This window comes from Tachypleus tridentatus, chromosome 1 (genome assembly GCF_004210375.1).
Source record: "Tachypleus tridentatus isolate NWPU-2018 chromosome 1, ASM421037v1, whole genome shotgun sequence".
Lineage (NCBI taxonomy): Eukaryota > Metazoa > Arthropoda > Merostomata > Xiphosura > Limulidae > Tachypleus > Tachypleus tridentatus.
Window position 1 is genome coordinate 24,564,059 of NC_134825.1, and position 18,742 is coordinate 24,582,800.

General features: G+C 35.0%; 1 protein-coding gene across 1 annotated transcript in view; it reads right to left on the bottom strand.

Annotated features, from left to right (window-relative positions):
• Positions 1-18,742, bottom strand: part of LOC143244596 (voltage-gated delayed rectifier potassium channel KCNH8-like) — a 99,570-nt gene that overhangs the window by 56,555 nt on the left and 24,273 nt on the right. The window contains exons 2-3 of the mRNA XM_076489572.1: positions 1,986-2,219; positions 1,324-1,458 (exon numbers count right to left, since the gene is read on the bottom strand). Coding sequence (XP_076345687.1) covers positions 1,324-1,458; positions 1,986-2,219 — 369 coding nt within the window. The remainder of the gene's footprint in view (positions 1-1,323; positions 1,459-1,985; positions 2,220-18,742) is intronic.

Below are 18,742 nucleotides of genomic sequence, written 5' to 3' on the forward strand. Positions count from 1 at the left end.
ACAACATCATAAAATACCCCTCGATTCCGAAACTCATTTTTATGTATACATATATATTACATAAACCTTTTTTGAATGTTATAGAAAATTTCCGAACAGAAACCCCCCGCTAGTACAGCGGTATGTCTCCGGATTTACAACCCTAAAATCAGGGGTTCGATTTCCCTCGGTGGACTCAGCAGATAGCCCGATGTGGCTTTGCTATAAGAAAACACACACTCCAAACAGAATGTGACTTGAATTGTCTCCAATAAAAGACACTAATTTTATCTGCAATAACAATAAAATACAGCTTTGTTTCTGTGAGCACAGATAACCCTCGAGTAGTTTTGTGCGAAATTCAAAACAAACAAACTTGTTTCTGTGTCTTAACGTAGAACAAATTGGTTTTAAATCCGTTACTTTTTCATACACCGTAAAAAAGTTTTTAAACGACAGTTTTTGTATGAATAAAGGTTCACTAAATGAACATTAACTTTAATAAGATGTTCTCATGTCTGATGAGACCTTTATAAACTAACCATGGACTAAATAAAATAGGTGAACGCCAAATTGATGAAATAGTGGTGCTCAGTGAAATCTTTATCGAATAACACAAAGTTAAGTAAGCTTAGGTTTGAAATTAAGAACAATGCTAAACAATGGGTCATCTGTGCTCTGCCCACCAAGGGCATTGAAACCCGATTTCAAGAGTTGTAAGTCCACAAACATACCGTTGTGCCACTGGTCAGAAAATTAAATAAAAAATAGCTTTTGTCGGATGGAAGCTTAACAAATGAACTTTAGATCAAATGAATCGATAAAAGCTAATTAAGGGAACACTGAGTTAAATACAACGATCTTGTGCCTGGTTGAGTCTTAATAGGTAAATATTATACTAAATAAAATGTTCTTCTGTATATAACAATAGATCATATTTCCTGTTCACAAAAATAATCATTTCAATCTCCAAGTTATATGATGAGTAAATAACAACCGTATTCTCAATTAAATGTTTACATATAAAATTTATTATTGATTAGTTAATTATGAAGAAAATAATTAAAACAATGTTTTTAAAAATAACTAACCAAAAGATTGTTCATTGTAATGCGTGAGTTTTTATCAAATTCAATAAATTATTACGATGTTTCATTGCGTAAATTAGTGACGGCAAATCCTCAAGTTTAATAACCATTTATAGTTACCAGCGACACGTAGTGAAAACTAATAATTTGTTTGAGTTACGAGAGCTTTTGTTTGACAAAAACAACAAGATGTAAAACACGACCGAGCCAACAGAACATGTGAAAAAAATGCAGTTAAAACCCTAGCCTAGTTTACCATTGTCGTTTGTGTCCATTTCCATTTCAGCTATCTTGGTTTTCGTAATATCCTTATGTGAAGCAAGAAACAAAACAACCTCGTGTTTCTCGTTCTTAATGGGAACGATGTCCAAAAGACACCAAAAAGGACTGCCTGCAGATTAGAGACGTGTATGTTTTAATCAGACATCGCATAGAAAAATGTTTGAACCGTTCTATCATTAGAATTAAAAAGTGAACTCATATAAAAATATTAACTTAGACATTTTTGAAAATACAAAAAAAAACAAAATTGTCTGATGCTATCATGCTTTGGCGAAAATTAAATATGAAATTACGAAATTTAAGCTAAAAAGAAATTAGTAGCTATTTACTAGCATTACTCAAAACGAAAGTAAAAGTTAATTATATCTAGGCGGTTATGTAAACCTAACTACCAAAACGTTAAATTTTAACTTCTTTATTTGCTATTAAAACAAAAGATAAGAACTCTCAACATTTTGTCCAACTACGGTATAAAGCTCGAATATTAACATGATAGTCCCTCTAGCTCATAGCTAAACCACCAGAGAATATTAAAGTTTGATGAAAATCGAGTAGTTTTTTTATATATACTTATTGGTAATTAATTAAACATACGAAGATAACTGTACGAAGATAACTGAGTTATTTAAATGCTACCGTTTCTTTTATAGAACAACACTTCTAGTTTCAGCTCCGTTTTGCTACTCAGTGCCCATTCGATCTGTTCTTTGTCTTCATTAGTTGTATCGGGACCGAACAGGAAAGCACAGGCGCAGCCTCTCTGCATGATCTGGGCCCTGGAGAAACCAGTTAGGTCACAGAATCCATCAGAACAATACACAATCGGATACACTGAAGGAACTTGTGCATTTCCCAACACAAAATTGCTGTCTGTAAAATATAAGTAAATAAACATATAACAAACTACAAAGAAGGATAATTGTGTCGCTTTCTAATGGGAAGTTGATGACAGTAAATGATCTTCAAACAGTAATTATGAAATTGATTACTATGAAATGTGTTACGTACAATACACTTGAGAAATTACCAAGAACGTATTTCTTCCAATATGTTCTTTAAATAATAACCTTTAACCTAATTATTGGGCCCGCCATGACCAAGTGGATTAAGGCATTTGACTCCTAATTTGAGGGTCGCGAGTTCGAATTCCCTTCGCACCAAACATGCTAGCTCTTTCAGCCATGAGGGCGTTATAATTCCACTATTCGTTGGTAAAGAGTAGCCCAAGAATTGGCGCTGGGTGGTGATGACTAGCTGCCTTCCCTCTCGTCTTACACTGAAAAATTAGGAACGGCTAGCACAGATAACTCTCGAGTAGCTTTGCGCGAAATTCAAAACAAACCTAATTATTGTGGTAGATTTATTTGTTTGTAATTAAGCACACAGTTACACAACGGACTATCTGTGCTCTTCACACCACGGGTATTGAAACCCGGTTTCTAATGTTGTAAGTCCATTGTCATCCCGCTATGCCACTGGAGGGCTTATGATATAAATACGCATATTACCTTCCCTACCGCATTTATTTCATACCATAGATAATTCTTACATTTTCTATAAAGTTTTAATTCGAAACACTCTATATTTGGTTAAGACCGTATAAAAATTGAACAAGAGTTACTTATTTTTGTAACGTGATTCAACCAGTGGAGCTATTTATCTATTGTTTAGTATTGAATTGTTTAATATGCGTAGAGTTTCTCTACGAGTAGAGTTATTACAGAATACCTAAAATCGAATGTGTAAAATAAGAGTGGTTTTTAATCAGATTCGTTTCTATCTTATAATAAGCCTACATTCAATATTTTCTTTATTATTTGAGTCTTCTCTGATATGGTAATGTTTGAACCTTCTTCATTCAATGGATCACTCAGTTTTCAGTTTATTACAAAGTGAAGTTTAATTTCCTTGCATTTTCTTACAAATCCATCCATTAATATTACTCCTCACTTCTGTTAAAGAATAACACGATAATCATCATTTCGACTTTTATCTTAAAAAAAAAATAAAGCGTCAAATTCACAACGAATCTTTATTCTTATCTACAACAAATCCTTTCACGCGTTCTTCCAGAAACTAAGTCCGCGAATTGCTAATTACTGAGCAGGTCAGTTAACTGTGATTCTTTTTTTGGATTAGTATTTGTTACTTGTGAAGCTTACTCTTATAAACATGAGGTCTTTCTGCGCTGGACGTTCCCACTTTTCAATAGAAGTAATTATCGGGGTACTTGCAAGACATCTCGTTAGAAGACGCCACTTATGTGCAGACTTCATGAGAAAAGAAGTACAAGCAATGACGTCATCAGATAAAGCGCGTTGCTAGGCCGCCATGACAGACGGACATGACAAGAGAATGTCAAAGACGATTACATAATAATTCCACGAAGTTGAACCAGAGGGCATTGGAGTCATGCAATAATGTCACCTTAGAGAATGCATTGCTAGGCTGTAGTGGCGGGTGGACAATGATTTTCACAACATGATTATACTTAACACAGTCAGTATTAAACATTAATTCATTAGTCCTACATTTAATTACATTTCTTGAACATTTATATGTAAAATGTTCCAAAAAGGATAATTCTTTAAACTTCAAACAATGATTTAAAACTAATTTTTGACAACTTTGTCTTTATATCAGCCATATCACTTGACAAAGTAGTTTATTTACTCATGTTACTTAATAGGTTTATCCTACATGAGATTTACAGCTGGAATTAGAGTATTAGTCAAAACACTATATCAGCCAGTAATATTACATAATTTATTAAGGTATCTAACATTAAATGTTAGCCCGGGTACTGAGTGGCAAGTATCGTCTAGCTGCTCTAGCACTAGTGACAGACCCATGCATTCAGATGCTCTTAAATCAAGAAATTCATCATACATTCAGTGTAGGTTGAACATTTTTGTAGCTCTGTAGGAGGGGAATCGATGTTTTTCTACATTTGTATTTGGACAACCTATGCATGAGTCAAGCTGTCATCAAATATCGGATCCTCTTTTTATTTTCATCAACAAAAATAACTGATGTTTTTGTACACTCATTTAATGTCAAAAGAATGACTTCTTATGAATAAACACAAGGCTGCTTTACAAAATGAATAGCATTTCCCAATTTTTCAACGTAAGTAAATGTAAGTTAAAGAGAATGAAGTGATAATGTCTCATGACTTTAACTTCTTTCTGATTCTAGAGTAAACTTCACTAAATTTTTGTAAATCGTATAACAATTCCATTGATATTTAAGATATAAAATTTATACTATTATTATTATGTTATGCAATAAAATATTATTAACTTATTATATGTATGGTCTTCGAACAATGATCTTTAGAAATGAATCCAATCACGATGGTGAATGTGTGACATGGTTTTGTACGTGGATCTTATAGGAGCACTTTTAATAAACGTGCAGTTTTAATGTGCAGTTTAATATTCATTATATTTATTGTCTAATGATAGAGTGATGTAGCATATGTTTGACACGTCTTCCGTCCTTAGCATTGTACAAGAGCCACAATCACTGTTCTTTGTGGTTATACACCAGATAAATTGTAACAGCTCTTGATTTCATTACATGATATATAACTAAATATTTCTCAAGAAACAGTTGTTGACCAACGACCGACTATGAAAAAAAAAACCATTCAGAATTTAGATTATAAGAGAGTAGGAAATGAAACCAGATTTGTACACTAAGTTAGTTGTACAATACTTGTATGAAGGTTAACTTAATCTTGGTACTTAATAGATATTTTAGTTTATGTTATTTGTAAATATCAATGCTGTCAACCTATAAGAGGAATGTGTCCCGCAGATAAAGTTGACGAACACTGGCCAAATTCTAAGACGAATGATACTTTTATTTAATCATCTGTCGAAATTATTACACCTTCATCATATATAAATATTTGTGAGTTATATTTGTAAAGTTATATTTAAACGATATATATGTGAGTTCTAGATCAAAAACTAAAGGTAACTTAAAAGTAGAAATAACTTCATATTGTACAATTAAATGTTGAGAATTTCGTGAAGTTATTTTACGATTATAACTGTCAACTTTTTTTTTCAATATTGCTCGTATGTTAAACTGTATTTGATGCTCTGATAAACTAATAATTTTAAGTACTATAGTGCACATAAAGTTAAGTTTCACAATGATTTTTAGCAGAATACAAGGTAGTATTGTTTCAAAAATTCAGTTTTTAAAAAATACATTTTTTGATTTGAAACATTAATGAACAAATAAAACACGTGGATGGAAACTTGTTAGTGTTGGTATTTAAATACAACTTGAATACCTTGTTGTAGACTGATGTGAACAAGTTTATCAAACAAACTCTGCTGATGTCTTTTTCAGTTTAAGTTCATATCATGAATATTAAAAGTAAAACTGGATCGATCAGATCCAAACTATCTTTCATGTTGAAAAATATTTATAGCAATATTTTGAAACTGATCCTGTCTAAACTTTTGACTGATGTTGGGAACAGTTTAATCGTACTGACAAGAGTATATGAAACGTTTTATGTTGTAAAGTATTGTTGTTGGAATACTAGAACTGCACTCTATGATTTATAAACTGAATTCACTGATTATCTAACAAGTTCAATTGTTCCGACTGAAACTGCTGTATGTCGGGTTCAGTGTTGAGCAGAAAGTGTGCAATAATTGTATACTAAGTGAAATGTCCCGTTAAATATTGAGAAATATACTATCTTCAATACACATCTAGTGTTTTGTATAACTATGTAATTGTAAAAACTATGTTTATTGAGTTTTTAAGTGACAAATTACAGTGAATATTAAATTTATGAGGCCCGGCGTGGCCAAGCGCGTTAAGGCGTTCGACTCGTAATCCGAGGGTCACGGGTTCGAATCCCGATCGAACCAAACATGCTCGTCCTTTCAGCCGTGGGGGCGTTATAATGTGACGGTCAATCCCACTATGCGTTGGTAAAATAGTAGTCCAAGAGTTGACGGTGGGTGGTGATGACTAGCTGCCTTCCCTCTAGTCTTACACTGCTAAATTAGGGACGACTAGCGCAGATAGCCTTCGAGTAGCTTTGCGCGAAATTCAAAAACAAATATTAAATTTATGTAGAAAATATACGAATGTGTAGATTTTGTTTGTTTGTAATTAAGCAGAAAGCTACACAGTGGACTATCTGTGCTCTGCCCAGCACAGGTATCGAAATCCGGATTCTAGCATTTTAAGGCCTCAGACATACAGCTGTGTCACTGGAGGATATGTAGAGTTTGAAGTATTTATTTTCAATATTACGAGGCGAACGCCTTAACACTCTTGCCATGCAGGGCCAAAGAGTTTGAAATATTCCAAAAGAAATGATTTAGAAACTTTACAAAGGTTTTTTTCAACTCTTGCTTTTAAATAAAGTACATTTCGTTTCACAAGAACAGTAGTATTAAACTTTTATTTTGTCTTTCAAAAATATTTAGATTATTCGGGTTTTAAACAGTAGTTTTTACTGTTTGTTTCCATGTGATATTACAATCATCATTCCATAATCATATTAGGAACAGTTATTGACTCCTGAAAAGATATGGATCTATAATTTTGATGATTAAGTTGGAAAGATTGAAGTGAATACCTGTAGGGATTTACTTTAATAAAGACATTTTATATTGGTCCCCAAAAGGCACTCGCTTTCAAATATAACAGTTTGATATTACTTTGAAGACTAAAACATTGAGGTGCTCTTTAGTCCTTGGACATGTACATTCTTTGAGATGAAATTGATAACATTGGAGTTTTTTTTAAATATATTTCAATGTTTAGAAGTAACTTTACTTTCATTCACATTTTTCACCTGAACTAACGTATTCACTGTACTCTTACGGATTCGAACTTATACGGAGGAAGTTATCGTATAGATTTAGGTTTGAAGTTATATTGCGCCATAGCTCTGGGAATAAACTATAGAATCGGGTATATTAACAGCATTTAGTGATGCGAGACAAGAACGGCTTGAGCTCTGGGAATCTCTCATTTGTCGTAATGGAAGATCTTAAGTACTGTAACCATATGGAAGGATCAATACAGTGAAGCCTTACCATCCGCTTCACGTTCCATTGTATCGTAACTAACATCTCGTAAAACGCAATAAGTCGTAATCAATACATTACATATAAAGGAAGAGATTTATTTAAATAATTATATCATAAGATAATCAGTCTTTCTAAACTATTGTATAAATTATGTAATTTTGTTATTGTTGTTGTTTTATTTTAAGTTGAGCAAATAATAGGCAACATCTGATAAAAGTTACAAAATTCACTCGCAAACTAAGATTCAAAAATTCATATGACATTTGTAAAAAGTAAAAAAACAACAACCAGTAACAATAATATTTTTGTGTAATTTTGGTGAAAAAAAAACCAACAAACTTGTAAAACGTAATATTTTCATAAAATTGTTGTTCTTGTCGTTTTGAACTAAGCAAAAGCTAGACAATGGGCTATCTGTGCTCTGCCCGCCACGGTTATCGAAACCCGGTTTTTAGCGCTCGTAAAATTAACAATAGTTTACAAGAAAGAAAACCTTCTAATGACAGAGCGGTATATCTGCAGACTTACAGTGCTAGAATCAGGGTTTCGATACCAGTGGTGGATAGAGCACAGTTAGCTCATTGTGTAGCTCTGTGCTTAATTACAAAGATACAATGAACAAAAATAAAATAAGTCATTAGTAATCTTAATAGGTATGGAATGTATTGGCATTGTTCAAACTACTATCCTTGTGAAGCAGTGCAGAAATCTTTAACAATCTATTTACGTTAAAATACATCAGCACTACCACTACGAAATAATATCAAATCGTCTGCTTCGTGTCGTCGTACGTGAGATGATAAACAAAACTTCACGATTAAGCGTTTTAGGGACCCTTTAAAGTAAGTTTTCTAAGTAAGTCCTCGCTTAATATTTCGGCTTTGATACGTCAAGGGTAGAGCCGGATATCAAATTGTTTTTTTCTCTCAACATCTCTTGTTCTTATCGGAAATCACCGCTGGGTAAACTGAGTTACAAATGCTCTCTCTTCTAACAAACAATCATTACTTGACTTTAGCAGCTAGTCGAGAGACCTAAGACTAATCTGAGTGTCTGATTGATTTCAGTTGACACTAGGGTCGTTAAAATAATTTTATGAATCCTAGCATGCGCTTTCGTGAACATCGAAAGTGAAAGTGTGTGAAAAAATCTGTTTTTATTCTGCATAGAAATTGGATTTTTAAAGTTCATACAAACTTTTGGTGAAGTAATAATGAATACTATAATAAATATTACGTTATAAATAAATATTGTGAAATTAAGAATTTTATGTTATTTACCACAGCAGACACCCACCCATCCACACACACACATTTTTATAAGTTCGTAACTTGGTAAATCAAGTTGTTAGGTTTTAAATCATTAATACTATTTTCAGAAAGTTAGAGGAAATGAATCGAAATGTTAAAAGAGCACGTGCTCTAAAAAACAACATGTTTGTTTTAGGAATTTCGCACAAAGCTACTCGAGGGCTCTCTGTGCAAGCCGTCCCTAATTTAGCAGTGTAAGACTAGAGGGAAGGCAGCTAGTCATCACCACCCACCGCCAACTCTTGGGCTACTCTTTTACCAACGAATAGTGGGATTGACCGTCACATTATAACGCTCCAACGGCTGAAAGGGCGAGCATGTTTGGCGCGACGGGTATGCGAACCCGCGACCCTCAGATTACGAGTCGCACACCTTAACACGCTTGGCCATGCCGGACCAAAACAACATGTATCAGTGCTTGATATAGCACTCTGAAATATTCACCTGGAATGAAGATTTTCTATATAGAAAGTGTAGGGCATAATAATACACGTATGTCTTAAAAGACAAAATTCCTTCTTATTAGGCCCGGCATGGCCAAGTGTGTTACGGCGTGCGACTCGTAATCTGAGGGTCGCGGGTTCGCATGACGGTCAATCCCAATATTCGTTGGTAAAAGAGTAGTCCAAGAGTTGGCGGTGGGTGGTGATGACTAGCTGCCTTCTCTCTGTTTTGTTTTTTGAATTTCGCGCAAAGCTACTCGAGGGCTATCTGCGCTAGCCCTCCCTAATTTAGCAGTGTAAGACTAGAGGGAAAGCAACTAGTCATCACCATCCACCGCCAACTCTTGGGCTACTCTTTTACTAACGCATAGTGGGATTGACCGTCACATTATAACGCCCCGACGGCTGAAAGGGCGAGGATGTTTAGTGCGACCGGAATTCGAACCCGCGACCCTCGGACTACGAGTCGAACGCCTTAACCCACCTGGCCATGCCGGGCCCGTTAGTAAAGGAGTAGTCCAAGAGTTGACGGTGAGTGATGATCACTTGCTTCCTTCCCCCTAATCTTTTACTGCTAAATTAGGGACGGCTAAAGTAAAGAACTCTCGTCTAGCTTGGCACGAAATAAAACCAAAAACAATCAATAACTAGTACATAAATGTCTTATTGTAAAAAACATGATTTAAGAGACTGTAGTAGGCAAATAATTAAAAACAACTGTCTTTGTACTTTGGGAAGAGTAAAAATGCAAGGAAAATCCATTAGGTACTTGGTCCTGTTGTATCTTATAAAACATAAAACCTGTTACTGTTATGGAACAACGTAAGAAATATTACCAAGTTACCAGGCTATTTGGATTTTTTGATTGATTTAGAAGTGAGCTTCAGAATGTGTCTGAACCCTGTTGCTAATTCCGTACATTCCAATATGCTAATTTTCTTCATTATGGATACAGGTTCTCTCAAGAAACTGTAAGGTAATTAACCTGTTTAGAATATTTCAAATTTGCTTCTGAATGATAACAATGACTTTCTACACCTATACCTTTCATGACCAGTATAGTCATCGAATGAAACTGAATATCATCTGAACCACTGTGACCTTGTATCGAGTGACAGGCCTTCCGAAAGGATATGCTACAAACCAACAAGACGCCTTCTGGTGTAACTGTTTCATTCTGAACTTTGATGTTAACATTACACACCAGAGAAATAACCCAACCGAGCAAGCGCTTTGAAAGGCAAATCGCCATTAATTCGCACTTATAACAAGTGTTATGAAATGAAAACATTATTTCCGATCGTGATCACATAAAAAATATCATGATGTGTTTATGTGATCACGACCGGAAATAGTTTTTATATCATATCAATACAATATCCATCTTCGCTAACTTCTAATGGTTTAACTGTTTTAATTAATGAGTTGCTCCTATTATTATGGATTAGAGTAATTCAACATGTACAGCGTTACGTAGCATGCATGAACTAATGTAACGGTTAGATCAGAGACCTTTCCCGAGTTCTGACTGCCACATCTATAACGCGCTTATATCTAAGAGTGCGGAGAATGTTAAACAATATATCACCAGCTCAAACGTTCGACCTTCGAGTCCTCAGTCCAACATGTTAATCACTAGGCTTCGTCTTGCTCCATTTTATCGAATACAAGCCTATTAATTTCAAGTGTCCACAAATCAATAAACAAGTTAACTTACAATTATTTTTAAATTGTTTAATTTATTATACTGGACTTATTAACATTTACAATTCGTAAGTAGTTACTTACACCACATTTTTTTATCTTTTTTGTCATTAGAATTTTCCAAATCAAAGGAACTTAACATTTTACGAAACATTGGCCTCTTTGATATATGTTCTAAGAATGTATTGCTTCAACACATACATTAGACGTCAGAAGACAGTGAACATAATGTAAGAATATCCATGTTTTATTTTTCTACCAACGTTTCTTCTTCGGTCATACCAAAGAAAGAGGTAAACCGGAAGCTGACCACATGTTTGAAAGGGGTTGTGTAACTGTGTGTCGAAATCTATTAGATGTTTGAATATATAATTTTATTATATTAATATAGGTATAAAGGCGTTCTTTATATTGGTTTATTTTGGGTTTAAGTTGTTGTATAAGTAAGGCTTCTTTAATTTTACGTTTGTTTATGTTTGTTTCTTTATTTAGTATTTGAGTGTTTTCTATGGTTATGTTGTGTTTATTTGACTTGCAGTGTTCGAAAACGTGTGAAGGTGACTTTTATGTTCTTTGAATCTGGTTTCCATTTTTCTACTTGTTTCTCAATATAGAAGTCGTGGCAGTTATCACATTGTATTTTATAAATAATGTTGGTGTGGTGTTTGTCAGTGTAGTTTTACATAGTATAGACCTCAGTTTTGTGCCGGGTTTTGAATAAATTTGGTATTAATTGGAATGTCATATTTTGTTACTAATTTTTGCCAAATGTTGGTTATTTGTTTGCTGATGTCGGGAATATATGGTATACAGCAGTATATGGTTTCGTGGTTTTTTGATTCGTGAGCTGTATTTACTTTAGTTGGTTGATTTTGCTTTCTGTCTAGGTGTGTGCGTATAATGTTTTCTACGGTTTGTGGAGGAAACTTATTGATGTTGGTGAAGTATTGTTTTATTTTGTCTAATTCATCGTTAATTTTATCTGGTGAGCATAGTTTTATGGCTGTGTTTATTTGGTTTCTTAGTATGTTGAGTTTTGTTTTGTTTCATGTGCTGAGTCCCAAGGAATGTATAGTCCAGTATGGGTGATTTTTCGGTGGATTTCTGTTTGAAATTGTGTATCAGTTCTTGTAATTTTGAGGTTAAGAAATGATATTTGATTGTTTTCTTCCTGTTCACATGTGAAGTTGATGTTGGGATGTATAGAGTTAATGTGATTGAAAAATTAAGTATGTGTTCTGTAGATTTGAATCCACAACCGTGTCATCTACATATCTATACCAGTATAGTGGTGGATGTAATGCTGTGTTAATTGCTTGTGTTTCAACTTGTGTCATAAAAAATATTGGCTAGAACTGGTGATACTGGGTTGCCCATGCTTAGGCCGTTTGTTTGTATATAGTTTTGGTTGTTGAACATGAAGTTTGTCTTTATCGTGGTGAATTCTATGAGGGTTGCTAACTGGTTACTGGGAATTTCTATAGTTGGGTTAGGGTCTCGGATATAGAGTTCTAAGGCTATCTTGCAGGCTTCAGTGGTTGGAACTTCTGTAAAGAGGGATATAACATCGAAACTGGCCATTAAGGCTTTATGATTAAGTTGATTTAGATTAGACTTGAAATTAAAAGAGTCTTTGATAAATGAGCTGGCTGATGTTACATATTTGGAGAATGCCCATGCTATGTATTTACCAAGGTTGTAATTAAACGATTCATATGTGGACATTATTGGTCGTAATGGACAATCTGGTTTATGAGGTTTGGGGATGCCGTATATTTGTGGTGTGCGTGAGTCGGTTTTACGTAGGTAGGAATAAAGTGTTTGTGAAATTGTGTTGGCTTTTTTCATTTGTAGTAGTAATTTGTTCAGTTGCGTCTCGTGTGTCTTTGTTGGATTTGTGTGTATAGGTTTAAATTTGTTCGTGTCTGATAGGATGTTATTCATTTTTTGATGTATTCATTCGTGTTCATTATGACTATAGCGTTACCTTTATCTGCTTTTAGAATTTTATATTTTTTGTCTTGTTTTAGGTTTTTTATGCAATTAATGTCTATTTTTGTAAGGTTATTTTTCAGTTTTCTGAAAAATTTTCTCACAAAACCATCAACATAATTTCACAAAACAGAAAACTGAAAAATCACCCATACTGGACTATACATTCCTTGGGACTCAGCACATGAAACAAAACAAAAACTCAACATACTAAGAAACCAAATAAACACAGCCATAAAACTATGCTCACCAGATAAAATTAACGATGAATTAGACAAAATAAAACAATACTTCACCAACATCAATAAGTTTCCTCCACAAACCGTAGAAAACATTATACGCACACACCTAGACAGAAAGCAAAATCAACCAACTAAAGTAAATACAGCTCACGAATCAAAAAAACCACGAAACCATATACTGCTGTATACCATATATTCCCGACATCAGCAAACAAATAACCAACATTTGGCAAAAATTAGTAACAAAATATGACATTCCAATTAATACCAAATTTATTCAAAACCCGGCACAAAACTGAGGTCTATACTATGTAAAAAACTACACTGACAAACACCACACCAACATTATTTATAAAATACAATGTGATAACTGCCACGACTTCTATATTGAGAAACAAGTAGAAAAAGGAAACCAGATTCAAAGAACATAAAAGTCACCTTCACACGTTTTCGAACACTGCAAGTCAAATAAACACAACATAACCATAGAAAACACTCAAATACTAAATAAAGAAACAAACATAAACAAACGTAAAATTAAAGAAGCCTTACTTATACAACAACTTAAACCCAAAATAAACCAATATAAAGGAACGCCTTTATACCTATATTAATATAATAAATAAAATTATATATTCAAACATCTAATACCGCCCTCTACATTTCGACACACAGTTACACAACCCTTTCACATGTGGTCAGCTTCCGGTCAGTTACCTCTTTCTTTGTGAACCTGACGATGACCGAAGAAGGTCGAAACGTTGTTCGCTCTTCTATGTAAAGTGTTTTCTCAGCCCAAACGAGCCGTTTTTGCATATAAATTTCTCAACAAGTGGGTTTCTCGTCATCACTGATCATCTGTAATTGTTGAGCGAACTTTCGCAATGTGTTGAAACAGCAGTATATTACGGAACAAAGATACCCATCATTTTTTGTTTTACAGTTTTAAAATCCCTGTTATGATAAATATTTTTGGCCCATGAAAACTAAATATATAACAAACAAAAAATGAAACTATAACAGTTCATAACAAGGATCTGATAAGCGATTCCCATGTATTTCAGTCCAAACAAACAGTTTGAACTGAACGTTTTGTTCGTGAATGTTTTCTATGAAGAATTAACGATTATATAATATATTTTAATAATTCGAAATATTATCTCATTATTAAAAAAATACGTTGTTTTAATCATACCTATAATCAACTTAATTAAGGCGTTAACTTTTTCCACAACGTATGGTGATCTGTTGCTGTGGGGGGGGGGAGAACTCGGCATGGCCAAGCGTGCTAAGGCGTTCGACTCGTAATCTGAGGGTTGCGGGTTCGAATCCCGATCGCACCAAAACATGCTCGCCCTTTCAGCCCTGGGGGCGTTATAATGTGACGGTCAATCCCACTATTCGTTGGTAAAAAGAATAGCCCAAGAGTTCGCGGTGGGTGATGATCACTTGCTTCCTTCCCCCTAATCTTTTACTGCTAAATTAGGGACGGCTAGGCAGATAGCCCTCGAGTAGCTTTGCGCGAAATTCAAAAAAATAAACAAATAAACTGTTGCTGTGGGATACTGGTAATTTCTTACAGTTTCTTAACTTGCGATGTTTAGGACGTAGCAACAAAAAGATGACTTTGTATATTTAATGTTACAATAGTCGATCTTCCAGGTTCCTTTTTTGCTATAAAAACGTCATGATGTCTGGGTTGTAGAACCTCCCCTAGGGCAGTTCAAATGCCATATAATGAAGAGACTTCCTTAAGGTTTGTATAGTACAATTCACTATAATGGAGCACGTACGGCAACAGTATTGTAGCACTTTAAGATCATAATTTGGTTCCAGCCAAAGTCTGTTTAGTTCTTTATGGCAAATCGCAACGTGGGTATACGCAATAAAGTTCACTTACTGAAAATAAATTGGTCTAGACAGCTCCATTTTCCCTCTACCATGCGTTGACGTCAAAACCAAAGTTTACCGACCCTAATTCTAAAGTGTAACTCAAGCGAAATATCAATTGTACGTCCCAGTGATTAATATATATAAGAGAAAAGAAAATCTATTTTTAAGAACGAGTTCAGAGGATTGGTTATATAAGACTAGAATTTCTAGAGCAAGACAAAGACAAAAAAACTGGTTGAATCTTACATTCTGAACTACGTTTTTCATTGTTTAAATGTTTGTATTGTTGTTTCTCCAGAGGAAGTTTTTCATGTCACGTGGAGAGCGGTAGGCATTTATTAATAAAATTTACTTGAAATATTTCCATATTTTATAACCATATACAATTAAAATTTGTCAGCGTACTTAACTAGCTGTTCATTTATTGACATACAAATTTGTTAAGATAGTGGATTAACTATTGGTCTTTTCTTGTTGATGTCAAACTCACTTGAAATAAAAATATGTATCTCAGAATGACTGGTATGGGTATTAACACTCGGGTTCAGCAGTATGTCTGCGGACTTACAACTCTAAAAACCGGGTTTAGATACTCGTGTTGAGCAGAGAAAAGCACAAATAGCCAATTTTGTAGTTTTGTGCTTAATTCAAAATAACAATATAATTACACACTAGTTTACACATTTTGTTTCTCCTGTATGGCGTAAAGTAATTAATCTTGTTTGCTTTTTGCTTTTTTCAATTTCGCACAAAGTCACATGAGGGCTACCAGCGCTCGCCGTTCATAATTTAGCAGTGTAAGACTAGAAGGAAGGTAGCTAGTTATCACTATCCACCACCAACTCTTGGGCTACTCTTTTACCAACATCACATTATGACGCCCCACAGCTGAAAGGGCAAGCATGTTTGGTGTAAGAGAGATTCTAAACCCGCGAACCTCACTATTACGAGTCGAGCTCCCGAACCGTCTCGTCACGCTGGGGGCGTCAACTAATGAATACGACTTATTCTGCTTGCCGTGCGTGGCCTATTGTTTACCTCACCCAGGATGTCAGTTCTAGGGATCATTGTTTACAGTTAATGAAAACAAAGACCAGTTCAAACAGTTTGGTATTATTCGTGAGGCCCGGCATGGCCAAGCGTGTTAAGGCGTGCGACTCGTAATCTGAGGGTCGCAGGTTCGAATCGCCGTCGCGCCAAACACGCTCCCCCTTTCAGCCGTGGGGGCGTTATAATGTGACGGTCAATTCCACTATTCGTTGGTAAAAGAGTGGCCATAGAGTTGGCGGTGGGTGGTGATGACCAGCTACCTTCCCTCTAGTCTTACACTGCTAAATTAGGGACGGCTAACGCAGATAGCCCTCGAGTAGCTTTGTGCGAATTTCAAAAAAACAAATAAACAAACAAACAATATTCGTGATGACGGATAATCTGAAGATGACCTAAGAAGGTCCAAACGTTATTCTATATTTTAAGTAAAGTGCTAATATCAATACTAGCGGTCTCAAGAGTACATTTTTACTTCAACTGGGTTTCCCGTCATCATGAAGCACTTCACCACGGATTTCGTACGAGAAGTATAAATCTATTGTGCTTCCTGTATTCAACCAAACATTTATGGACTCATGCAACACAACATCAATCAACTCAATAGTAAGAACGACATGAAAAGAAAGTCCGTCAGAACATGAAACTAGATAAACTAAGGTGTCAACAACAAGAAACTAAATTGTAAAGGTGAGACACAAACAGTGTGGGCACTGATGGCACAACAAGATTGTTTGAAAGGTGTCATATAGTCACACACGCAAAGTAGGGTTGTGAGATATTTGAGCTTAACTAGTTCATGACATGTACTAGTTAGTAACATTAGAAAGAACATTACATGTCCCTTTCTATATCTTTCAAAACTTTATGTACATTTAAATAAAAAAAAAACATCAATAATATTCTTTGATTATTTGACTTTGTAGATATATTAAAAAACAGCATTCTCTGATTACATATAGAACTTATATTATGCCCAGGCCTCGCATGGCCTAGCGCGTTAAGGCGAGCGCTTCGTAATCTGAGGGTCGCGGGTTCGCGCCCGAGTCGCGCCAAAACATGCTCGCCCTCCCAGCCGTGGGGGCGTTATAATGTGACGGTCAATCCCACTATTCGTTGGTGAAAGAGTAGCCCAAGAGTTGGTGGTGGGTGGTGATGACTAGCTGCCTTCCCTCTAGTCTTACACTGCTAAATTAGGGACGGCTAGCACAGATAGCCCTCGAGTTGCTTTGTGCGAAATTCCAAAACAAACAAACAAAACATTATGCCCGAAAAAACAGTCGGTGTGTTTCAGTTCATTAGAATGAAAAATCGATTCATCGCATGATGTCTAACTGAGGTCAAGAGAGAGAGAGTTAAACCTTGATGTATTGTGTGACCTTTAGTGTTAGTCATAACAGAGAAAACTTCCGTTTGAGCATACGAAAAACGTTTATTAAAATAAGTCAATTGTAATACGCAGTCGCTATTTATGTATTTAAAATATAGTTAAAATAGGCGGTTCACTTTACCAAACTACGTATGTAGTGATGCATATCTGTGAAGTAAAAATTCTATATTTAATTAAACTGTACGTTTATAAGATGTAATTGATAATGACGAAACATCAGTTATAGCTTAGCAGCAAACGATCAGAGTATATCAGCCGCTTTAGAATAAAATGGAAGCTGAATTCTACAAAATGACAGACAAACCAGATATTCTGTTATCGTATTTCAAAATCATCGACAGAATATATAAAGTTGATCTCGCTAAGGACGTTATATAATTCTTAAAAAAGCCAGACAATAATTAATGGTGATATTTGTCGTAAATATAGAAAGCTTTTCATATATGTACAACAATATTTATGGGCCTGGCATGGCCTAGCGCGTTAAGGCGTGCACTTCGTAATCTGAGGGTAGCGGGTTCGCGCCCGAGTCGTTCCAAAACATGCTCGCCCTCCCAGCCGTGGGGGCGTTATAATGTTACGGTCAATCCCACTATTCGTTGGTAAAAGAGTAGCCCAAGAGTTGGCGGAGGGTGGTGATAACTAGCTGCTTTCCCTCTAGTCTTACACTGCTAAATTAGGGACAGCGAGCACAGATAGCTCTCGAGTAGCTTTGTGCGAAATTCGAAAACAAACAGTAATATTTTTTATTTTCTTATAATGTAATGGTTCTAAAAAATGACCTTCAAATGTTCATACATTTAAACAGAATCGTCTTATTCGTCTTCCTGTACGAATCCTCATCTCAAATACTTTATGCTTATTTAGGATAAAGCCAATAGCTCTGTGGAATACTTAAAAGTTCAATTACATATGATTACGTAAATAAAATACATCCCTATAAAACAAATAGAACACTCACCAAAATAATTTGTTCAAAGTTGCTGATCACATGACTGAACATTTAGAAAACATTATCCATAAAGAATACACTCGTAAGCCATGACTCTACCAAATTTTGATTATTATTTTACATATACACACGTATATATATATATATATTTTAGAACAAAAGAACTTTCTAAGATTTGTTTGTTTTTGAGTATCGCGCAAAGATACACGAGGACTATCTGCGCTAGCCTTCCGTAATTTAGTAGCGTAAATCTAGAGAGAAGACAGCTAGTCATCACCACCCACTGCCAACTCTTGAGCTACTGTTTTAACAACAAATAGTGGGATTGACCGTTACTTAATAA